Source organism: Pieris brassicae, chromosome 7 (assembly GCF_905147105.1).
Source record: "Pieris brassicae chromosome 7, ilPieBrab1.1, whole genome shotgun sequence".
In the NCBI taxonomy this organism is placed as follows: Eukaryota; Metazoa; Arthropoda; class Insecta; order Lepidoptera; family Pieridae; genus Pieris; species Pieris brassicae.
Window position 1 is genome coordinate 1,975,805 of NC_059671.1, and position 26,886 is coordinate 2,002,690.

Here is a 26,886-nt window from a genome sequence, read left to right on the forward strand (position 1 = left end):
AAGATGGATATAGTCTATATTGCATTTATTATCCATCCAAAATGATTATTTCTTGGAATCAAACTTAAAATCTTCGAACCACATTGAATTAGACATATCTAAATAATACAATACTGTTCTTACCAGCAGCACAACGCAGTTCTGCAGAATCATCCGTCAAATTTCTTGCTGAGCAATTCGTAGGTGGGTCTGGTTTGACTGCTGGGAGAAGGGTGTATCTACATGGTTCGATTTGCTGGCCAGCTAGGTTCGTAGCCCGACAAGATAGAGATCCGTAATCAGTTTCTGCCGTTGGAATGAATGTTAGTACGGATCGTCCTGGCCCGACGGTGAATTTACCCTAAAACAAAATCATGGTGAAGTAAGAAAATCTATGTTCATTCTTTTGCCGAAAGAAAACCATTAAGTTTTGAATAAAAAATATACATGAATATGGTTTTATTAAATAGATACAAGTTGTGATACAGCTAATTTATAAATAATAAAATTAATGATGTCTTACAAAGTCCGATAACATATTGTTTTTAGCGTGGGAATTTACAAATATAAATAACAATAGCGACGTCGAAGTTGAAACATTTAACTCATTGACTGATTTAACAAATTGTTAAATTATTTTAATATTTAACGCATAGTACAATTACTATGTCAGCGAATATATTGAACACAAATTGACAAAAACAGTGATGGCTTAGGATGGCTTATGATACTCCATTCTGGCAATGCTACAATAATATCTTCATCAATGTTAAACATCGCAAACCATGTGACTAGCCTACAATAGTAGCCAATGAAACACATGCATATATGTGCAACCAAATCCCTGATTCCTTCATTGAGTTGATTCATTTATGTTTTGTGATGGAGGTATAAATTAGTTTCTTGCAAAATGTTATATATTTATTAAAATAATAAAGTCCACAGGCACTGCCATATAGGTTCAGAAACTATCTAAAAAACTAAATCTAGTTTAAATTAATGTTAACTAAAAAAATTAACAATTACACCATACAAAAAAGTAATAGCAAAAAATATACGATAAGTACAGCCTGAATGTACATCACCGATGCCTGAATATGAAAGAGGATATAAATATTATGGACATTTAATTCTTCATTTAACAGTTTGCCGACAGTATTAAACAATCAGAAGAATTAAATATTTATGAGGGCTCGGGCTTATCGGTAACAAGCCATCTCTATCTTATCAAGAAACAAAATACATTAAGGGGTATTAACAAAAAAATGAAATGAAAGATAATGACTGTAAACTGTGTTGGCCGAGTGGCACTTAGCTTATGGGATTTTCTCTCTATGTATATTTAATATAAAGCTTACACGGAGAAGGTTAGCAAATGAAACCGGCTCGAAAATTGACGTCATTTGTCAGAAATAGAAGGTTAAACAATAAACTGATCAAAGAAAGATAAGCAAAATTATGAGCATGATTATAAGTAGACATACAGTATCAAGCTCCTTTGTTGCCGAAGTGTTGTTAAGAACCCATTGAAAGTTTTTAGGTGGTGGAAATGCGTCTACTTCACACGTCACCTTTGCAGCTTCGTTGATGGCAGCACCCACAATTGCATTAATTGGGGTTTTACAGACTGGTTTATCTGCAACATACATATATTTGTCATTGTCCAAAAAATATCTTGAGTAGTAAAACGACTTACGGTTCTTGGTAATATTTCATTTAAGAAAAATCATCAATTTTAAGTTACAGACTGTCACATAGAATCACGATATGTTTGTACCTTTAATTTTACAATAAATATATTCAATAAATAATTTTCAAGCAATGAACAAACAAAGTCTTGCAAAAGGCAATTCCCACTATACCATTTTATTAATAAATAATTAATTAAGACATCCTATACATAAAAGAACTAAACGTTTGTTATTTTACATATTAAACATATCGTGTTCTATGTAATAATAATAATAAAACTTTATCTATCAATATAGGTTGTGACAAAATTCATCTATTGATAGTTCCCACACTTTGTATTATGGGTAACTAAATTACAATTATTCTGTGGTACATGGTACATGTTAATGACATTTTTTTTAAAGAAAAATAAGTTTAAGTACTACGACTTATCAAGGATAAGTCGTATGAGAGACTGAGCATGCGTGAATGCGTGAGTATGTGAATGTGTTTATGTGTGTGTATGCATTTGGGAGGGTAGCTGAGAGTTAGGGAGTAGTCTGTGTTACTTTTTGATTCCTCATGCCAAGATGCGTATTAAGGACCTCAGTAGATTTGATTTTAAATTTGGCTAGCGTAATTATGTGTTTGTATCTAAACAGTTTGACCATCTCAGAATTCGATTTGGCTATTATATTATAAAGGAAGTGGAAGGTAATTTAAAGAAGCGATGGCTAAACACAGTCCTTCGTTTTGGTGTCGGTACAATGAATTACGAGCTTTAAAAATTATTTAAACTAAAGCCCGTTAAAACTTCATCATTTGGACTGTACTGTACTTTGTTTTTTTGAATATACATAAAGCGAAATCTTCGTTACGTTACATTCGACACTTCTCGAAATTTTTGCATAGAAACCACACAACCCGCAGCCCGATTAGACAGGGAGGATTTTATATTTCTTTCATTAACAAAAGCACATTTCACTGAATGCGCTGTTCTCATTGTATTCGTACTCAGAGCACTTGACATTTTTGTCCCTTATATGATGACGTTTCCACTTTACACAGCGCTGAAGATATAGCATACTAATGTGATATTTCACTGTTAATTCTATATACACGGACAGCAGTGACTGAAAAGTGGTTTAAACAAAACAAAACAGCTTTTCAATTAATTACGTCATATATACTAATGATTAAATGCTTGACTACTTTTAATACGTGTTATCTGCACTGTATTCGTTATATATTATTCCAATATTTCATAAATTTTGCATTCATAGTGAAAAAGCGCAGTGATTTTACATCACAGGGATTCTCATCACTATTAGAACAGAAATAAAACAACGTACCAACGTACACCCTTGTTAAAGTTAAATTACCTACGGAAAAAGGTCTTTCCGAGTTTTTAGCTCTTCTGCATTGTTTCGGAGTTGTTGGATCCGATTCAATGAGCCATTCTATGTTTGTTAGGAGTTAGTTTTTCGTATTTATTGAGGCTATTTTAATAATGTTTATGTATTCGGTGTTGTTGTTATATGTTAATTATATAAATGTAACGTAAAAAGGTTTAAGCTGTTGTAGTTCGAACCATGAGCACATGAGCTATGTTACACATTTCTTATATAAAACACATATTGTTAGTTAGTTAGTTAGATAATGGGCTGTTTGACAAGATTTTAAAAACCATTTCCGAATATTTATTAATGACTACAGAACCTATACAAATTGTTATGTTTAATTATGTTAAGTATTGGCTTTACAAAATAAATTAAACATTCATAATTCCAAAACGCTTCTCTAGGCAAAATGCCGTCGCAGCAGTCCTTATGACGCAATATACTTGTAAAAAAACGTCATTTGTTAACGCTTTAATTCGATCGTCGAACATTAAATCATCAATCCCTCAAGATAAATCTCATAAGGAATCAAACTCCGAGTCAGTATTAGTTAGACAGGCGTAGATACATTACAAATATGCTGTTTGCATGAATTTGTCATGTGACCGATGTATGAAAATCAATATTTTTACAAATAGATTTTTGTTACAATTTTACTTCAAACCCCCAGATAGGGATAACTCTTAATAACGCTTTATTTCCACACCATCACGGCTTATAGTGTAACTTTTTACAACACTTCCTTTACCGAATTTTTAGATTTTTTTGTTCTTCAGTAAATATCTGGAAGCAATTTCTGTTCATATCAATACAACTGTTCGATGCGTAATGGAGTAAATTAAATAAAAGATTCACATACATTAACTATCTTTCTGTAAAATCTTTGCGATTATTATATTTTATTGTCATGTACGTAAATATATTTTTTATTTTATGTGAGCATAATTTTCCAAAAATCCAGTGACGGTATTTTAGTATGAGGTTGGATATGTAAATTCATTGGGAAGTTAGCACTCAAGTTGCAAAATTTGCATGTGACTGCATATTACAGCAATTCATGTCTCATCACGCTGGATCCTAGATGGAATTGTATTTTCATACATATTCAGATTTTACAGATTATTTTAGAAATACATTGACAAGAAGTTAATACATTTAAAAAAAACACTACTCAATATATTTAGAAAGTATTCTAAACTGTTGATTTCCGATCGACTGTTTTATTATTATTATTAACATACTTAGTTAAAGAGAAACTTCTTTAGGCGCATGAGGAGGATTTTTGCGGATGAAACGCAATAATAATAATAATAACGTCACGAAGATATGCAGCGTTTTTGTCGAAGAAAAGGGAGAGAGCAATTGAGAGAGTGTGAGAAAGGGTGAACGTAGCATTAAGCAAATAGTCATGGAACGAGAGAAGAACGACAATAGCTACTATTTTTACAAGATATTTAGATTATGTTGTATCAGTTATTTTGCATATTTTACTTATCACAATGCTTTAGTCACAACAATACCAATAGAATTCGCGTCGATTAATGTAATTATCGAAGAAATAAATTATATTTTTTTAATTCTTTGTATTTACTTTCGACACTTTTAATATTTTAATGACAATTAAAATGCTAATATATATCTTATCTTCATCTATTTTATCTTCCTTTTTCTTGTCTCGGAAATCTAAAGTTGTAGATTTGTGTAAATGTGAACAAGACTTAAGAAATTGTTTGCCAAAGAAGTTGCACGTCTTCTGACATGTGTACTTTGTACGCTCGCATTTTTTTAAAACCAGTCAGCAAGTTGAGGCATGGTTTGCGTCCGTGGGAGTTCAATTAACAGTTGAGAATTCTGTCCGTTAGCCTAATAAAATAATAGAGTGGTTTTACTTGTAAATAGATACATAGCGTTCAAAATAATTAATGGAAACGCAGGCTTTATAAAACGATTAAAGAGTTATTAAACTGTAATTTATTTTATTTCCCCAAATAACTAGCAAAACATCTTTATAAAGCGAGTGTGTGTGTTTAATTAATGAAATGAGTGACAATTAGCTGAAGTTCAGAGTGGTTAATATACTTTTGAAAAGTAGTTGAAGTATTTTCAGATAAGTGAAATGCTACGATTGAATCAGCAATGTATAAAAATGAACAAGACTTAAAAATTTCTTTGCCAAAGAATTTTCCCTTATTAGATGTTTACTTTGTACGTACGCACTGTTTTTAAATTGAACTAGAGCTTTACATGATATTTGCTGCAATATACTCACATAATATCTGTAAATTAACGGGCTCCGACCGCCCGTCACCTTCCACATTGGAAGCGATGCACACATACTTCCCCGCTTGTTCTCTTGACGCACCTTGCAACGCCAGATGTGCTGAGCCGGCAATCACTCCCGCGCGCTGGTTGTGTGTCATCACTTGGCCCTGGTTTATTTGATTAAGGTAAGGTAGAGTTCTGATTCCAAAATAACAAATTTTCTTTCCAAATGTCGCTATTTGTCTATTTTAATTTTCATAGCTTAAAAAATTGGAAGAAAACACTTTTTTAACCAGATTAAAGCTATTTGTATTATTATTAATAAGTATGTTATGTTAACAAAAGACAACACTAAGCTTAAAACATTATAACTTCCGATCTATAACTTCTTAGATGGGAGCTATCTCGGCCTTGATCTATCTACAACTCTAAATTCCACGTAATTGTGTATTATCTTCAAAAAGTAAAATTTTATTTTTATTTGTACGCATATTAACCTTACATGTGAAAGAAGTCGCTAATGTATTTTTAAATTTGGAAATGTGATTTCATTCGTCGCGTGAGGAAAATTCTAAGTGGCTAAGAATCAGAAATATCATTTGACGTTCAAGTGTCATCTGTCGCGACTGTCATCTCCAAGCAGCTCATAAATTAATCCGAGTGAGCAAATTCAGAAATTCTTAAGTGACATTGTCTGAGTGAATCTATAACACATACTCTTATTTAAGAAAGGACAGATTGCCACTTAAGAAAAACTACCAATACTAAAACCCTGCTGTAGCTTCCCCACTATCATGTCGCAGCCAGCAGAATCGTAAAATTATTTAATAATAAAAAATATTATAAGATCACCAATAATTGGCGTAGTAATCGTAACATAGCCATGCTTTTAGCGGTTTATTTTTAGCCAGCTAAAGTTATTTTTCATTTATTTTTTAAAATGTTAAAATTTTTTTCGTGCACCGTGCGAGTTAAATAATAATATTATTTATTTATTAAAATATCGATACATTACAGATAAAAAAGTAACAAGTCATTAAGGATGTTGTAGGCGGCCTTATCGATGACAAGCGATAGCAATCTCTATATGTATATATTATAATTTGGTACGAAAACTACTAAAACTAATAATTCAGATATTTCATAAAAAAAGCACAACTCTCATCCCAAGGCTGGTTACCTACTTGCCTATTCGATTAACAAATGATCATGAAACAGATACAGAAATCTGAGGCCCAGACCTAAAAAGGTTTTAGCGCCAAAAATATGTATAAATTCACGAATCGGCCATTTCATTCGATTCTACGACAGGTCACATTCCGAAATATACATACATTATGTTCCCATACAACTTTATACGCAGGTGGGTTTGCTTTTACAATGCAGTCAAAGTACACATCATCGCCTTCTTCTATGTCATTAGGGTTCATTTTGGACCCCAACTGTAGCGTCACAATCGGCATAACTGTAAGACATATAAAAAAATTCAACAAATTTTTGTTTAATTGATAGGCAACGGACACGATTTATTTACATTACACCAAATAATCAGCTTTAGATTTTGTATACAAGAGCAGAGTTGTCTTAGTGGCTTTAGCGTGAAACTCTCATCCCTGAGGTCGTAAGTTCGATTACACCAATAGACTTTCTTTCTATGTTCGCAATTAATATTTGCTCGAACGGTGAAGGACAACATCGTGAGTAAACCGTGAGTAAGGCAAGCGCCTTAGAATTATACAGTCGACGGCGTGTGTCAGATACAGGAGGCTGATCATCTGCCTATTATTGACAAATTATCATGAAACATATACAGAAATCTAAGGCCCAGACCTAAAAAGGTTGTAGCAACATTAATGTATTTATTGTATATTTTGTAGAAACTAAGGGAGAATCTTATCTCAACCAATAGGCTTTCACCTAAGGTAATATTTGCAACATTAGTTTTTGTATAATAATATGTATTAATTGTAAATAAATATTTATTTTTAATTACTAAAAAGCTTATAACCTAATGTTAAAGAATTATTCTTTAACTTTCTGATACAAATGTGCCAAATATTTTTTGTAATTTTAATTAAGTCTTAATTAAGTCTTTTTAATATTATATAATTAACAATAACGAGAATGTAATATCTAATACGAATACACATAAAATATATAACACTAACATTGTTCTTTATATTAGAAGCAATCTTGATCGTAAATGTTATACTAAACGAGAACGGCCAAAGTCACCTCTACTTTAACTTAGATAAAAGGTTTTTCATTCCACCAGCTCAGTTACTCCCGTGAGATGATATAAATTGTACGTATTTATGGAGCTCTTAAAACTTGACAGAAAATCCCTTTAGGCATTGAATACTCCAAATATTAAGTAATATATATCGTTATTCAAATAGATGTATATATGAACCGATCCAGTACTGTAATGTAAGTATTTCTATTTGTAATTGTGTAATTTTGATATAAAGAAGGAATGATGTGAGGATAGATGTTCGAAGGTACATAAAGTCCCAACCAGCTGAAAATCAGTAACATTGTTCAAAACATAATTATAAATCATATTTAAAAGTTAAGTTAGTCCTTCCCGTGTATGGATTTTTTTATTCAATGTCAAAGGTCAAAAAAATGAGATTTTTGCGATTTCCAGCAAAACGGTAAGTTTTATCATAAAAGTATTATGACCTTTGACAAAAATGATGACTTCATTCTCATTTTTTGGTCTAAATTGACCGGACTATTCAGGGTTGTTGTCAAAACTCAAATATATGCTTTTCATACACTATCTGGAAAAAAAATTAACTATTTAGTTTAGCCATACTTACAATGTAAATCCAGTTTTATACTCGTTTCAAGAGTAGCGTGCTCGAGTTTAGAGTGCGTAGCTCGGCATTTAAGAGTGTGACCATCGTCTTCCATACGAGGTGTCCATCGAAGAAATGATATTGTTTCATTACGGTCTTCTGAATCCTTAAATATGTTATCTCATTTTGAATTATCTTTATTAATTGTATTAAAGATGGAACATGTGTACACTCGTAATTGGTATAAAGATGATATGATATACCAAACAATAAACTTCTTTTCGTGGCAACATTTCTAATTGACAGATTTCAGATCAACACTCTCGTAAGTCTAGCCTGTATGTTTTCTAGCAAATATAATAACACTCTCTACTCCCCTGCTATAGTGTCCAGGGACTTTTTCTATCTTTTAATAATAAGTATAAATGTTTAATGTGATGGCGTATTTCTATAAACTAGGATTGGTTAAGAGCATTTCTTGTATGTCTTGTCGCTTATCTGTATTTGTATCACATTGAAACGCTTTACCACGACATTATATTTAAGAAATCGCAATTCTTACTTTTTGGGGGTCAGTGACCGTCATTTCCTTGTTATCAAGCCACCAAGTGATCACAGCAGGTGGTCTTGCACCAATTGCTCTGCAGGCTAATTCAGCTTCATTACCAACAGATAGTGGTTGTTCTCTGGACAAAATCTCCACGAGTAGTGGTCGCACTATAAACAATAAATTAAAGAAATTCGGATAGTTATTATTCGCTTAATAACCCTAATATGGATTACCTTAATAAAGAAAACATATACACGAATTCAAAATATTTTTTTTATAATTATCAACAAAATATGTTACCAAACCTCAAAACAGCACCTAACATAAATAATTCCAAACTAATAGTTAAATTACAAAAGTGTGTTAGAGGCTAATGGAACAAAGTTATAACAACCAGTTCAAACTACGATATTAAAATATTAAAACAATGTCACGACTTGAACATTAAGCGAAAACAAAAAGGCATTAATGCCGTCCATTAACATAAGTAAAGTGGAATGAAAAGCTCGCCATAGGAACTTACATAATCACAATGAGAAATAACATCCAGGATTTTCGCCGGTAAAACGGCGTGCTAGCAAATATAAAGTAATGATTCTGTATGAGGAAAGACAAAAGAAATCTGTTAGCTGTCGTCATATTATGGCTTATTTGAGCCGGCGTGCCGTTTGATCTAGGTTAATCGCGGGGATTTGTGGATTTCGTTTCGTAATAACAGGGAATGAGGCAGGTGAATAAGAGTGGAAGAATGGCAATTTCGTGAAATTACTTTCGAGCGGTGTAGCGCGTATTTTTTAAAGTTTCGGATAATTTTGTGCGGTTAATTTGGCCAATGTTGTAATTACCGTCGATTTATTTAAACGGGATGAGGTAGATGAGATTGGCAATTTTACGGGCTTTTGTTAAACGAGTAAAGTCTGCGGGAAAAAAACTGTTTACGTGTATTCTGTTAAATCTTATATATTTTTTTCTACGTTAATTTAAATAATGCTTCACTAAAGAATAAAACCGCAAATTCATTGTTCTTCCGCAGACCACCACCGATGTACAGCACTCGAAACATCGGATTACGTATAATTGAAATTATTTCGTTTATATCCGGTGTAATTTTATTTTAAAATTGTGTTGTCAAAACCACGATAGAATGTCTTGTCAAAATCAATATTTATTTTAAATACTATTCCAATTGGAATGATTTACACTAATGACGACGAATAATCATTTCTTACAATACCTTTAATTGAATTTAACGACTGACTACGGGAAGCTTAGCTTAATGAAAGTTCCAGCTTTTAACAAGACTTCTGTTAAGTTATTTATTTATTTATGAAATCTTTTTTGTTGTTAAAACTTTTCTCATAAAACACGATTAAAAATTAATATATAGCACCTGCATAATTATGAAAAACCATTACAACTACCTAAACTACATCAAAAACTGACTGACATTGATCAAACTATACAAAAATATTCCTAATAATCTTTTGTTTGTTAGTTTCATATAAAATCAACTTTGACACTTGGCACGGGAGTCAATAACAGGATCCTACTAACGATAATTATATTTTTTTGGGGAAAGGTCCATCATCTGTGAAAGGATTCTTGTAAAATAATTAGGAAATGGATATAACTTAGTAGGGATATAAAAATTATATATAAAAGTTTAATTTGTTCTTTTGTAAGAAATAAAAAGTCTTTTTTATTTTTATTATAATTTTACTGTAATGAATGTCGTTGGTTCAGAGGACGGAAAAATTGTGACCAATTTATGTTCCGCCGTCAAACAATTTTTTGTATTGTAATTAATTTTTCTTTAACTTCAACGAATAAAAAAAAATATTTAGATTTATCGGTATATATAAAACTGAACAAGTTATCTAGTCTATTCAAACATTATGTTAAAATTAATATCTGAAGTAAACTTGTTCAAGACTAAGATAAACTTAGTACAACTTTTAGAGAACGCAAGGTCTCAAGCGTAATTTGTTAGTTTCATTTGTATTTTAACTTATTTACATAATTCAATTACTAAGAATTGGACAAACTTTCTGTGCAAATGAACACTTTATCCTATAACTAATTAAAATATTTCCTAGTTAGACTATTTTTATATGTCAGGCACTAAACTGTTCATCTATCTTAAATATATTCTTATAGCACCACTATGAAAAGCTATGAAAACTCAGTGACTTCAGTCTTGATTTAAATGATTGCTTTAGTCTGTCTTCATAATAGGAGGCTTTATTTAATACACAATAATATCTGGAACGAATTGTTTAAGGGATTAGTAAATGTTGGGTTGTCTAATTTTGAGAACAATAATTCAAGTCCCCGTTATTAGGACGGGTAGAGGTCAATGGACGGGATCTTTGACATGTCACGATAATGTACTGTATATGAAATAGTTCAGCGTATTAATTATACAGCATTCGTGAAGATAACAACGGAATTATATTATTCTCATGTTATGTAACAAAGTACTTCCAAAGATAATTTGGTCATTAGTTTCTTTAATAAATGTTTCCGCAAACAATTAAGCACAAGATTCTATTTTCTTAAAACAATAAACTCTTAACTCTTAAATAATAAACTCTTTGGAAGGGAGAGGCTCAAGTATTATTTGTAAAAAATATAGAAATGTAAAAGAGGTAAGCATCGCAAAACATATTATCGTCAAGATCCTTTACAAATAAGGTATATAGTACATAAGGTCCTTGGTAGTATTTTTTTGTAATTTATCTCTTGAGAGTGACCGTTCAATACAAAAAAAAATAACACTACTGGTATACGTATATACGTTTTATTACTTAACGTTTAACGTTTTTAACATCGTTGGAATGAATTTCCCAACGTAGTATCGCAAAGTTCACGCCCGACAGATGAACACACAGTTACACAGGAAATGTTTGAGCATCATCAACTTTCTAACTTTGGACCACATTAGATCTCTTGTAAAAAATACCCATCAGGAACCTCATGATTTGCAGTCGAACAGGTTAATCAATCACCCAGTGAAACAGTTAAAGGACGCATTTAAAATCAGAAAACCTAACAATAATGTAGAAATACAATTGATAAAGCAATTTGTTAATGTTTTGTCTATTTCATTATTTTTATACAACAGTTTATTGTCAGCGTGATTTATGAATTAAAGTATTCAACTTCGTGTCAACATTTCATTGTTTGAGGTCACAAATAATGAACGAACTCAATTTGATTTCAACTGTGATATATTGTTTGTAACTTTATCATATTTTACTACTATGTAATTTAATAATTCACGTTTCAGGACGTTATTATAAATCAAAGTTTGTTTGAAACATTTTGTATTTATAAACTTTTAGTATGAATTTTGAAAATATATTTGTTAAGTTCCATACTCGCATCAAATAAGTAAAGTTGCTGGGACCGGGACGCAAGCTCATAGACCTGTCTATTTCAATAGTACATTTTCATAGGCGCATAGATGATAAATCATCATTGCCAAATACACTATTAGTTTTGGGTCTAAGATTTCCTTAAATTAAATAATGGGTTCACAGTCGGGTTTTATACGTACGTCTTTTAAGCTGATAATGGCCTGAGAAAAATGTATAACATTAAGTTTATCAGTCCTTATTACGTGAGATTAAAAATATCTTAGCGCACTTGAGCTCTATATAAGAATAGTTGATTTTCACACACTGTTATATGTTTTTTTAAAGAATAATGTAAAATCAATCATTGTTAATATGTGATCATCATGTATCTACACAATAATTAAGTTATATGCTGCATTGTTTTTTATAACACACATTTGTAGTAGTTTTTTTTCTTCTTGGTACACATAGTATTCATATGTAATTATCAAATCAATGTAACTTTTCTTTTGTTATCTTTTTATTTATTTTGAATTTGGAACACGAATATTATTTTAAAAACTTCTTTCGATTTCACGCCACTTCACGTATATTTTCGAGTTCATTATCAAATTACAATATGGAATGGGGTATTAAATAAAATAAACTTATGGCTGCACTAGGTATACTATAATAAAATAAAATAAATTAATGTAAAAACTATTTTATAAGAGTAAGTATGAAGTTTCTTACAAATTTTTCTCGTAATTAAACTACTTTTTGGAAGGGCGAACTGGAGTAATTTTTAACTAGTTATTATGACTTTCAAATGTGACTTTTTAAAGGCCTAATTGAAATAAATGATTTGATTTGACTTGACTTGATCCTTCCATAAATCATTAAACAACACAAGTTACCACTACAATCGCATTGCAAATCAGTACTACCACAAAGCCAGAATCGATTAAGTGCCCTGGGTGATCGTCATTTGTTTGCCCTGTTACGAACAGAACCTAGAAATGCGGCAACGCTTGTACGCTGTTAAGTTAGAGAGCTGAAGATGTCACATTGTTAACATGAGCCCATGGTTTAGATACTTGAAGTAATTCTACGTAGAAGCAGATATTAGAATGTTAAATAATGTCTTTTTTCATGTTTGTCAATATGGATTTCAACAGCAAGCCATGGATTAATAGCTCAACATCGATGATTTGCGATTATTTCAAAATATTACGAAAAAATATCGTCAAAAAAAAGTTTACGTTGTTATGGAAAGGGAGTATACATTCGTAAGTTACTTATTAATCAATGTATATAAATACTTACTAATTAAAACTATGTGAGTATAGATTTTATTTATTAACTGAATAATTTAACGTCAAAGAAATGCATTTTTTTTTAAATGTACAACATAAACAATTATCCCGTATTTAACCCAACTATCGGGTACATAAATTATCCATTAAACAATTTACATACTCGATCCGAAATCAATTGAGCCGAACACTTTATCAAAACAATAATAACTGAGTAGCGATGAATATATTGTATATTACCTTATAAAAACATGTATTTCTCATTTATCTGTGACAAATACAATATTTTCATGTATATTTTCTTAAATATATACAGCATGTATTATAAATGAATAATTATTATACCTTTCTTACTACCTGAGTAGTTTGGTATTTAAATAACACAAAATAGTAATCGTTTCGGATTAGTGTTAACTGACCTACTATCATAAAAAGTAATAAATAAAACAGATATTTTGTAATAAACAATAACTAAAGGATACTTTAAAAATGCCCTTAACTGACAAACGCTATGGTGACTATGCAACAATAATTATACATAAAAAAGAATCGATAAAAATATTTTTTGTTTATATTACAGGGCAAAAACTTTACAGAAAACCCATAAAAGGCTGGTACTGCAGTGTTTGAAGTATATATTATTCCGAGATCGCCTTACTCAGGGAAGACTTTCGGAAACAGGCGTCATTTATAAAATAAATAAATATAACATGTACTTACGAAACAATTGGATCTGCACATTGACGCGCAATGGCGGCACCAGCGCAGTATTATCAGCAGCGCATGTGTAGACAGCCTCAAAGTACTCCCTTTTGAGTTTTGGTATCTTTAGTTCTAGCGTACTGAGTAAAGAACCATCTTCGATTGGATCCAGCTTTGACACCATTTTGTCCCCGCGCCACCAGCGAACGCGCGGCATGGGTTTACCTAAAAATATGTGTAATATTATAACTATGACTTTTTAATAGTTAAAGATACTAAAGAAAGATGGAAACAAAACTAATGCAAATCCTACCTTGAAAAGGTTTATTAAGACAAAAGATGTCGAAGTCAAAGAATGCTTGTGAGACGGAAGCTTCAAGGTCAGTGTGATTTACTGTGAGCCGATTTAACTTCTAAAGTCTATATTAACGGAATAACGGTATTTTTATTAAATAGTAAAATCACCTAGTAGAGGCCCTAGGAAGTATTTTGAAACCCATTGATTTAGGTTTAAAAACATTGACTCTCATTAACTGCTTATTAATGAGACATAGTAAATGGATATCTGATTGTTTTTAATCCGCCAGCGTAAAATTAATTCTTGATATAAGCTTCTAGTGTAAGTTATTTTTCTTAATTATTTTTAGGTTTTTTTCTATGTAAAATATTGACGTAAATTTTAAATATTTTATAGTTAATAAAATAAATAAATCAATGGCGCTACAATCTTTTTAGTTCTGGGCCTCAGATTTCTGTATGTGTTTCATGATTTGTTAATCCTTAAAGTAACCTTAATTTTTTGGGTCTAAGGCAAGCCGGTTTTCTCACGATGTTTTCCTTCACCGTTTGAGCGAATATTAAATGCGCACAACGAAAGAAAGTCCATTGGTGCACAGCCGGAGTTCGAACCTACGCCCTCAGGGATGGGCCAACACTGCTCTTTAATAGTTAATTAAGTGAATTAAAATAAAACAGATAATATACTATCGATAAGATAATGCAAACATGAAAAATATATAAAAATTACTTTAACCATTGTATATTGTTAAGAGAAATATACAATGAAACAAACGAAATGTATTCGCTCGCATGATATAAACATATTTAAATCTCTGTAGAATCAACGCGCACTGCGTAATACAACACTTTTAGCTAGTACAAGGTATTCCACTCAGTCAGTAGGTGGGAGTAGTGTTGAGCTATGTGGGCTGACAAAGAAGTTCCAAATAACAAATGCAGCACACGTTTTTGCACCTAGCCTAGATTTAACACTGCTAAAAACTACTTAGAGTACTTCTTGTTTGGTCATATATTCAGTAGAATATTGTCTATTAAACTAGTATCTAAAGTACTGTGTGTATAGTTAATATGTGTGTTGTAATATGGACTGGACTGGACTGTGTTAATATAGAAACCATAGAAATTAATATCGTTAGACAAGCTTCATATATTCAAAGGATGTCACATCACCGCTTTTGTACGAAAATACTAAGTATTTATAGTATAGTTTGACTCAATAGTATTTATTATAAATCATATTTAATTGGGGTAATATGAAACTGTTTATATTAGCTTGCTAGCCTGCCTGACGGGCTCGTTCTTCTTAGAACAAGGTTTCTGGTAGTTTTGCGAACAAATGGCATAGTCTTGCTCTTTCACAATTTTTTTTAAAGTTTTTGACATTCATAAGCATGCGCTAAGACGCATCTAAAGCAAATAAACGTATATTGATTTTTGATTAAAAATGTTAAAATTGAAGCGCTATTTACTTTTTTCTTATTATTGTTTAGTACCTGTATTTAAAATACCATTTAATTGCTGTGTTTATATTTTCATTTGTTAATACCAGTATAATATACTAATTATAGTATATTTCTGTGTTATTTTAGTTGTGCTGCCTATCGGCACTCGCACTCTCAGAAGGATCGCAAGCACGCTGCCGGCATTTATGGATTGGGCAGCTGGTTCTACATAGTGGTGCTGCGTGGCAGAAATCGCCTTAGGAAACGCTCAGTTGCGGAACGACGGACGGCAAGGTGATACGGATGTTATTTTGTACTCTACTCCAATGATGAAACTCAGCAGCAGGTATTAATCCGAACTCCTCTGTACACTCTCCATGGTAAACGCGGTAGAAGATACAGAGTGAACCCACATCTCTAGTCAACGCCAAGGTATCAAGCCGGTCGTAAAGTGACTGGTCGTCAACAATTCGAATCGCTCTTCCTTGAATATGGTGAAGCGGAAGGAGCTGGTACTGGGGAGCTCCCGCCCAGAGGTGAGAACAGTTCTCCAAGTGGGGCCGAATTGGCCACTTCTCTTATTAAAACTGTTATGTTTCCTTATTGAATAAATAATAAAAAAATACAATAATACATTTAAGTCGGCATAAATAATTAACGAATTAGGCCTAAAACATAACGCGAAATCACAAAATGATTATTAACACGGAACAGTTGCTGACTGACCATTCCATTGTTCTTTCTTAATTAGGTTAAGGACAGGCATATTCGTGCTGAATTATGGACACGAAAACTTTTAAAAGTATTGATAAATTATATGGATCCGTTTAAAGTACAACAATTTAAATTTAAACGCTTTAATATTTAGTTTTAGTAGATCAAGTTTATATTTATAATGTTATTTAATTACTAAAATATTATGATATTAAAAAATATTAGTAAATTTTATTTGCGGTTACGTGTGTAACACCGTTTTGGTAATTCATTGTTAAATTATGATATTTTAATGTTTTTCACATCAGGACAAGTTTTTATTACACTATTTTAATTTTTGAAACAGTTTTATGAACTTATGTCTATCTTAGATGAATTAATTAGTTTTCTTTTTGTTTAGAAAGTAACATTAAAATGATTTTATTGAATGAAGTTCCGAATTATTTGTATCAAGCTGCATAATTTAGCAAACGTAAAAACGGTTTTGTAATAAGTATAAGAAGATAAAGCAATGTTGCCAAAAAATGACTGCTAGTTTTACCTCCACTTACAACACAGGTAAGTCTGAGATTGGTGTCTTCGATGTAGGGGCCGGCAACGCCGACAATTTCTTTATCACTCTCGTCAAATATTTTCGGTTTCTCTGGCAATTCTGAAACGAAAAAAATCAATCACTTTTTGCACGGCTACTGTTTAAATTATTGGCTATAATTAGCGTTGTCTAACAAAGTATCGATTTAACAATCATGAAGTTAAATCAGGGAACTCATGTTCGTTATTTTTAGTTACATCCAAAACTGTATAAAAATCAGGATCGGAATTATATTGTTAGCGGTAGCTGATTTAGTTCTTAGGGTAGGAAATTAAACACTTCAATGATGACTTAATTCACTATAATTTACTTCACTGATTTTACGTGAACTGTATAACTTCAAAGTTGTACAAAGAAAAGGCCCGTGCGCATGTGTCACAACCTCTTTTATAATCACAACTCCCTCCTCCGACTCGACCATCCCACTTCGGGAAGATGGTAGAGTCAATTCGTAACAACTCGTAAACAACCGAACGAGTCAAATGAGTAACTATTGCACATACGCACTTGTAGCAAGATTCTTAAGAATATGTTTCATAAAAATGTTTAGAATACAATTAAATTAATATTAGAAGCTAACAATATTAATTTTACGTGTTTATGCTGGCGGTTTGCTATCTTGTTAGTTACAAATTGGCTTCGTTATTTGTTTACTGAGTTACACGTGTACTAACTACTTGCTAGTTAGTTCTAATTAAGTGAATGGACCGTACAGAAAATTATTTTTAGCTGCAATATTCATAAAAAACAAAGGCATATGCCGATAATCACTTAGGCATTGCCACGTCTCTGCGTTTTACTTAAATTATTTACATATATATGGTGATTATAAACGATTCTGAATCAAATACTACGCCTGGAATCGAACGTTTAGCCTACGTGCACTGTGCACTACTGAAACATAACCGAATTAAACATACCCTTTTGAACAATTTAGAAATTCAAATTTTGTACTGTAACAACACAGATTTGAAATTTTAGTTTCAACCATTTTTATTATATCCAATGTGATTTCAGGTAAACTGTCAAAACTTTTAAATAACATGCGATTGGCTCACTAAAATACGCATCGATTCTAAAAACAAATACACGTTAAGGCAGGTTCATGATAGTTTTATACCGGTTTTTGTTTCACACGTCAATATTTGTTTAGTATCCCGAACTAGTATATTCTGATACAAAATATTCTCAAATAAACCTCAAAAATCAATATATACAAGCTGGGTTAGAAGAAAGTATTAGCTAAAACGTCAGAAAATCTTTCTCCTGTGATCAGGGTAACTTGTCAAGTTATAAATTTTCTGACGCTGTGGCTTGTAACCTCACCAGGTTACAGCGCACCTCAGCTCATCTTCGCCATTTCGCGATGATTTCCCTATATACATTTATTTATGTATACTTCTGTCTATATGAAAATTTTTGTTTGTAAATAACGTAAATAAAAATAATTGTATGTGGCGATATTTTTAATGTTCTAAAACTGTGGACAGCTATTTTTATCAATAGTAATATAGACAGTTGCAATGACAAACAGTGAGCAAATACCTTTTATATCGCAATCTATTTTAAATTCGTTGAATTTTGTCACGGAATCCGTTCCAACGCAGATCCAACGATTAAACCAATCATTCACACATGTCAAATGATTCTAACTTTATTTTGAAAAATCGCTTTTTAGTTTACCGGTTGTGTATGATCATTCATTTAAGAGGCTTTGGATTCACAATTTTAAAGCCTTTTTGAAATGTTAAATAGCAAAGTGCATTTTATAAATGCGTGGAAATATATTAATATATTGTATCACCAAAGTGATGCGATTATATGGCGATCTTACTTGTCGCGAGAAAGAGCAGAAAACTCGAGACCGTCTGATGTTTATATCATTAAAATAAAAGTAAATAAAATGTAATGTAAAATTACATAGTTTATAACTAGAATAAGTAGTTTCTTTAAATAAAAACAAACAAATATTAACATTTAAGAAATTATATGATGTTGATGCAATGTATCTTTTTGTGAATCAATTTAATTTGTGCATGCAATATTTTCATATACAAAGATAATGTAATGTTTTTGGTACAGAACGATATGGACTCAAAAACATGGTGATACTGATTTAAAAAGTCTTTGGCAATTAAAATGCATTTTGTCTGATTATTTATCTCCATGTATCGTTTTTTTGATATTTATACTGCCCAGACGTCCGAAGCCCTGTTCCAGTTTTTGTTGTAATGAGGTTATTTAAGTATAATTATACCTCCAGTCTCAAGATACTTTTCCTAAGGTTAAAATTCTACCATGTTAAACAAAATCAATATAGTATGTACTAAGTAGAGCAAGATTAAAGCCTTTGAAGCAAAAGTGTAAAGTAGTTTTTGTAATAGTCCAGCTGAGCCAAGATACTAAGTGCAGTCATCAAGGTAAGTGCCACGACACAATAGCAAAGTAATAACTGCAATCGGCTACTGCACATAATCGATGCCATTTTCAGCAGATTTTTAATGAACTTCAGATATCGCAATACCTATTTCGTTACCCAAGCTTGCCCCGCGGTTCCTTCGTTGTTTGGATTTTATATAGCCTTCCTTGATAATAGGACATTATATCAGCTTCATGATCTTTGTCTATTAATAGGCAAGTAGGTGATCAGCCTGTGTTTGAAGCACGCCGTCGATCTTTTTAGGTCTAAATCAAGCTTGAACAGCTAATCATAAATGCCCACATAGAAAGAAAGTCCATTGGTGAACAGCCTGGAGTGGAACCTCAGGGATGTGAGCCGAACGCTGAAGCCACGAGTCCAACACTGCTCAATAGGATTATACAAAACAAAATCGATAAAAAAACCTCAATTCTACCCGGTAGTAAAGAAAATTAAACTAGTGTTATAAGAACTTCACTCTACGGTACTTCGGTATTTTAGATAGATAATTTTAAGATTAAAGAGGGCGTCTTTTGTAGTGGTTTACACTAAAGGTTTGATTCAATACTAAATGACTCTAATAAATTACTAAGCATAAGTTACCCTTACACAAGGACATGAATTTAAAAACAATAAAATAAAAACAAAACCAATAAGTGAATAAGAATACCATAGAAAGTTTCCTAAATTACGTGCATTTACAATGATTCAAAAGCGATAAAATTAATAACTATATGAGTACTTTGGGCCAGCAACGCACATGCGAGCCCTCTGGAAATTTGAGTGTCCATGGGCGTCATCACTCCAGGTAGCCCTCCTGCCATGCTAGATAAAGAAAAAATTAAAACGTATAAAAATATAAAGGTATAAGTATGCTTATATACTTACTTAGATATATATTCAATAAGAAGTATATATATTTTAGGTGTAACTATGAAAAAACTAATAAGCCAGGGCGGGGTCGAATATTATTTAAGCTTTAAAGATAAAGTATAAATTTATGCAAATTACCCGATGCAAGTATTGCAACCAGTCTTTTTTTCATTTGAACGAGATTCCATACATTCAGCGTTTCATAAATTACCAACATATCGTGATTGGTTCCACCCAGGTGTGAATATGTAAATTTGCATTTATTTAAGGTTTTCCCTTTGCCATAAATATCTGTATTCGTTAACATGCAACTCAAAATGCTCTATACCTGTATTCATTATATAGTCTTTGCGATATCGTAATGGTTTATTATATATACTGATTGGAATATGAAAATTGGAATGTACTTTAAATTTCGATCTCACGTCAATTCAGTTCAACGTCTATAATCATATTGATGCATTTTTTTAAGACTTTTAAACTGAAAAATATTCAAGAATAGATAAGAGTCAAATGGTTCCCAATCATCATCAATAAATATATTTATTAGTATTATAAATTTATGGTCAATTTAAACAAGGGAAATTGGATTTTGAAGTCGGGTTTAGGTGAATTCTTATAATACCTTGTTAAATATGTATCATAATAGTACTTCTAGCGACATCTAGTTATATATAAAGAAACAACTACTTTGTGGGTCTATGCATAATCAATGATCTAATAAAACTTTTAGTCTGTGACGAGCACTTGTAGTTTCAATATACCTTAAGTTAATATAAATTTGTACTTCTGTAAACTGTTTACTTTTACTAAAACAAATAATAACTTAGAAATCACTTATTTCTCTATCAAAAATTTACTATTTTTTTTTACTAAATATTAAATATAATATAGTCATATTACGCCGTCTCTTTCTGTTAAATGTTTCTTACTACTTTACTGAAAGAGACGTTACTATTGATTTAATTAAAAGAGAATAATAAGACTAATTATTTTACAGATATCGTATGCTACTTTCATGCTTGCGGTAGTTTCAAAATTCAAAACATCTATTCATGTAGGTAACATAAGCTTTCCGCCACTCTTTTTAATCATCAAGTTTTTTGTTTTACATAACGTTTGTGCAATATCATGTTCCACATGGCATTTCAAGTAATAATAATAAATTAAATTAAAAACAAGATTTGTCCTCTATCAGCGGAAGGCATGGTGAAATAGGAACACTCACTTACATTCTCGTGGGAACAACACGCAAATACATAGTCAAAAATAACTAACATCACCGCATACACGAATTCAAGTTCGACCAGTCACCACAAGTAGCACCCGTTTACGAGTATGACGCATGGCCACCCATCGCCCCCTCACCATTTTTAGCGAAAGACCACCACCACACGGGTTTCAATCCCCGGCTGTGCACCAATTATGTCTATGTAATTTATCATTCGGTGGAAAGGTGAATGAGAAAAACATCGTCAAAAACTGGCCTTAGACTCAAAAAATCGACGGCGTGTGTCAGGCTTAAGAGGCTGATCACATATTTGCCTATTAGATTGACAAATGACCATATAACATATACAGAAATCGGTAATACCTAAAACGGTTGTAGCGCCTCTGATTTATTTTAGAAACAGCAGTCTAGTAATATCATTGGTTAATAGAAATACTTATATTATTTATCTAGTATCTAATATTTAAAGTTAAAAGAATAAATAATTATAATTACATACTGTGTTGTATATCAGCAAAAACAATGTAAATCATTTAGCTATCAATTACTATAATAATTACGATGGTGCAGTGTTGCCAATGTACAAGTCACCTGAACCAGATGTCCGTTCAGAATTTATGTTTCGACATAGGAACGAAGCCAAATCGAGCCGGTTTATAGTACGAGCATCTTGCCAATATTGCCGTTGAAATAATGTTTAGAACCCACCGAATGTTTATGGCTGACACAGACAGGGCACATGATTGCTATTATGAAGTCTATGGTGATTAATATTTTTCTCACATTAACGCCATCTTTGGCCGCGAATTTAGTATTGGCTATATTCCGCTGGACATACATAATGGAAACTGTATACCCGGTTCCAAATTTTCTGAATTATTATAAGATTTTCGTCAATAGATGGCGTTGATAAGGCATAATTTCAATAAACTACGCAATTTTTACTATTATTTATTGAATCTTAAATTCATAATTATTTGTTAATCTTATAGGCACGTAGGTGATCAGCCCTCTGTGACCGACATACGCCGCCGACTTTTTGGGTCTAATGCAAGCTGGTTTCCTCACGATGTATACCTTCACCGCTCGAGCCAACGTTAAATGCGCACATAGAAAGAAAGTCCATTGGTGTACAGCCGGGAGAGAACCTACGACCTCAGGTATGAGAGTCGCATGCTGAAGCCACTAGGCCAATACTGCTGAACATAAAAATATATAATAATAATAATATAAAAAAAACAGTATTGAAGAACTTATTGCTAGTTCTTCTCGTCGTTTAATGTCCTTCATCTGGGAACTGGCAGTAAATGTAAATTTAGAAGCATTTCTTAAATTACGTTGTAACACAATACCTATACGAGTCAGTTTATATTTTTATCAATCTCTTTTCGCCGGTTATACGCTGTTCTTTAAGTTGTTCTGATATTATTTTAGATCGTTAGAAATAGCGGCTTCATTGTTGTTGTTACAACTTAGACAATCGCTAATGTAGTTTTAAAACTAGAACGGGATTCTCAGACATAAGTTTGATATTTCCGTGCATTCACGTTGAAGATTAAGATCTAAATACTTTAATTTTTGGTTTTGTTTCATTTATGTTTGCTCTCAAACATCACACATGTTAAAATGAATTCAATCCATGCCACTCACAATTGAGCGGCCCGCAATATCCAAGCGACTCTTTGTATAAAAGAAGACGCATTGCCCTCATTATTATCATACTATTCTAAGTGTACTGATTTCTTGCACTCCCACTCCCACACAACACTCCCAGTGTTAAATAAATACACACCACATTTTGAATCACTAAGCACATTGACTAGTTACAAATTATTTTGAAGATAAAAACAAATGACATCTATCATACCATGGGCACTATGAACGTGTCAGAAACGGAGACGAGCGGAAAAGTACATAGTATACCCCATACACTACAATGATTGAACGGCGTAGCAAGGCAACGTGTAGTGGTTGTATTGTAGCACTAGCATGACGTTAGAAGGTTTGCAGGCACGGTCTGGACCGTTTTTTTTTTACAAAGAATATATTGTTGGCTGACGCAGTATCGTCGTGAGTTCGTAGATGAAATAATTCGATTAGTCTATTTGGTTTCCCTATTGTAAACCTTTGCACATTGAATATTAATCCTTGAATAAATTATTAAAATTGCTAATATTTATAAAGGTATTTTTTACTTAGGTTAATTTGACTTTGGTAAAATGAAATAAATGTATTATTTGTATTCATGTCTATGCTAATAAAAGCCTTTTGTTAAACTTTATTTAACCAATTTCTGTAAAGTTGCATATAGTAGATCATTTTTCGAAAAATAAGGTCATAAAGAAGTTTCACTCCTTACGTATACACGCATTTTTACAATTAGATGCTTTTTTTTTTTTTTTTTTTAATTTTTGTATTAATACAGGCCTTAGAGTTCCTCATATCCATCATAGTAATAGTAGCATAAATATTAAAGCTTTACATTAAAATATAACAAACAAAATGTAAATGTTACAATTAATTAACTCCATTACATGAAATCATTAAACTTAAACAGAGCGAATCTCAATTTTGTTACTATGACAAACCGCTAATGTGTGCATTAACGTAATTTGTTCTTGTAATTAAAACAATGAGACTAATTATTCTACATTATTTTATTAAAAATGCGTTGTAAATTCTGACCTGGCTTATTATAGGATATATATATATATATATATATATCATCTCTTTTCAATTATAACCTCTTGTGAATCAATGTCTTATTTGAATTGGCTATAATTAACTGATGAAAATAAATATGTTAATTAATTACTTCATGTACAAAAACTATCATATCCTTTTGGGCTAATCTTCGGAGGTCGGTTCTAAAACTAACTATAATTGGCATAATGCGTTAGTGTGTACCGTTAACCAAACTTTATGGTTTAAAGGCGCCAATAACAAAATATGGAATCGACACCTAATTAACGCGAATGTGCTATTTTTACAATCTTTAGACTGTATAATAGTTATCAGGAAAACTGATCATATTTGAAAATTTAGTTAAATTAGGTTTTTGAATAATTAAAATATTAACCATTTAATATATAAAAGTATCATTATATGATTAATATATTAGTCAAAAATATAATGTTTATAAAATGCAATGTGGCCGTTTTTACTGTGGCCGAAATAACAATCAGTTATATTATAAATTATTATTGAGTTTAAACAACTCCATCAATAAAGAACTTATATAGATAGGTCCAGTTGGTAGTTCAACTGGTCGAAGATTGTACTAGGTTAGCCTGGCAGGTAGGTGGAACAGCTGTAGCTACAGGAATTCGCAAAAGTTTTTTGTATGATATACAACACGTGCAAAAAAGTTTTCACCGTTTACATGTTTTTTATTTATTTGCTTTGTTCCAATTGTTTGTCTCAGTAACGATATGTCTTATGCACTTCTTGGGCACCTTATAAATGTTTCTACTAACAGTTGTTTACAGGAAGAGATCGTTTGAAACCGATTAGTCACACCTCCTTTGTAATTAATAATTTTAATTGTCTTGTATTTATACTTATAAACGCGGTGTTATAAAATAAATTAATAATAAGTTGTGGTTTACAAAACAAACCTCAAATCTGCTAATGCAGCTTACTACAAGCTGTAACGCAAGGATAAATTACGAAAGAATGATATAGAAGGCAAAAATAAAGGAAGAATTGGCTGCTGGCCAGTGGATGTAAGGCACATTTTATGAGTAATTTAACTCACGTGCTGTTCAATATTACATAGCGTTCATTTACTGGCTTATTGAAAAAATATTCCCTACTTTGCGGGTGAAAAAGTCACGTAGGACATACGGTGTCAGTTGGAGCTGTAATTTTTCATTTCACTCTAGTAACTGTAGTGTAATCAATATTTAAATTCAGTCATTATAAAACATTTTATTAATAGCAACCTTGGTATAAATTACTGCATAATATTTGCTTACGAATAAATCACGCAATCAAAAATTATCACGAAAACAATCTGCAATAACCCTTGGCCTCATATTAATATATATTTTTGATCATTTTCCTTTAAAGATGATCTTCCTTTAATGTATACATATTTCAGAACCAGACGAACAGCAATCGCTTAAAAATATATTAGTATTGGAAAAAGGCGACTACGGCAGTGAAAGCCTCGCACCTAACTTAACTTAATGTAGTTCTAATCCTGATAACATTAAATAATTCTAAAGAAAACTATGTTAATTACAGATGAACATTTTTAGGTATGTCAGAAGTTAAATTTATTTGCCTCAATAGTTTCATGTACAGATTTTACAAATCTTATCCCATAATGTCAAATACCGAGTTAAAGGAATATGTTTATAATTATTATATCCTCTAGTTTAATAGCCCATATCTAGGCGTCGTGCTAGCACCTGATGAAAATATCTGTTTCCACCGGTTTTTATCCGGCACTATGATGAGAATCACTTGATCGGGGCATCTGGTTACAAAAAGTAATAAATACTCATCGCTTCAACATTAACTTTATGAGACGAAGTGTTTTCCGTCTATATCAGACAGGCAAGTCTTTATTAATCCATAATGTAATGGACATCACTGAGAACAAACGGCTCTTAATTTTTTTATGCTTTTATTAAAATATTTCACCTCATTAATTAGCTTACATGACCTATAATTTTTGAGTTGTATTAATACAATTGACAATAAAAACTATCGTTAAAAATAACTGCCCGTTAATTACTTTTAACTGGACCGGTAATTTTATTACGCAGAGCATGTTTCATAAATGTCGGAAATGCAAAAAGTTTACGTTATTTTTAAAGCAACATTTTACTGTTGGTTAAAATCATAAAAATTTACGAATTTTTTTCAAGTGATTTTAATACAGTGGTAATCTGGCACATCAATCATACACTGCTGTAGACTTTTAGGAGTTTTTGGCTTATTGTGAGTTGCTTCATTGATATCTTTCTTTATACGTAAGGTTAGTTTTTTTTGTGCTGATGGTATTCCATTTTTCTGTTTGAGACATTTTGTCGCGATGATTTCCGTACAAGTGTTAATCGAGCTTATCGAAAGAATAAACTATAAATAAAGTAGGAACTAAAATATGCAACCTCCAAGGTTTGCCACCACCCTCAAGTGCCAATGAGACTCGTGCGCATCGTACACGACTACTTGCCAAGACGCTCAATGCGCTATCGTAAAGAGGGAGCGTTATCGCTGTCGTATCGAACGTTACTCAAGGCGCTGTTCACGCCATTCACTGGCGATATTTAAAGAGTTCCTA

The 26,886-nt window shown here is 31.8% G+C and overlaps 1 protein-coding gene across 1 annotated transcript in view; it reads right to left on the reverse strand.

Annotated features, from left to right (window-relative positions):
- Positions 1-26,886, reverse strand: part of LOC123712086 (hemicentin-1-like) — a 149,217-nt gene that overhangs the window by 19,282 nt on the left and 103,049 nt on the right. Inside the window, exons 5-12 of the mRNA XM_045665026.1 lie at positions 17,020-17,130; positions 14,041-14,247; positions 8,679-8,833; positions 8,138-8,282; positions 6,647-6,777; positions 5,320-5,479; positions 1,464-1,615; positions 124-340 (exon numbers count right to left, since the gene is read on the reverse strand). Of these exons, the coding sequence (XP_045520982.1) occupies positions 124-340; positions 1,464-1,615; positions 5,320-5,479; positions 6,647-6,777; positions 8,138-8,282; positions 8,679-8,833; positions 14,041-14,247; positions 17,020-17,130 (1,278 nt within the window). The remainder of the gene's footprint in view (positions 1-123; positions 341-1,463; positions 1,616-5,319; positions 5,480-6,646; positions 6,778-8,137; positions 8,283-8,678; positions 8,834-14,040; positions 14,248-17,019; positions 17,131-26,886) is intronic.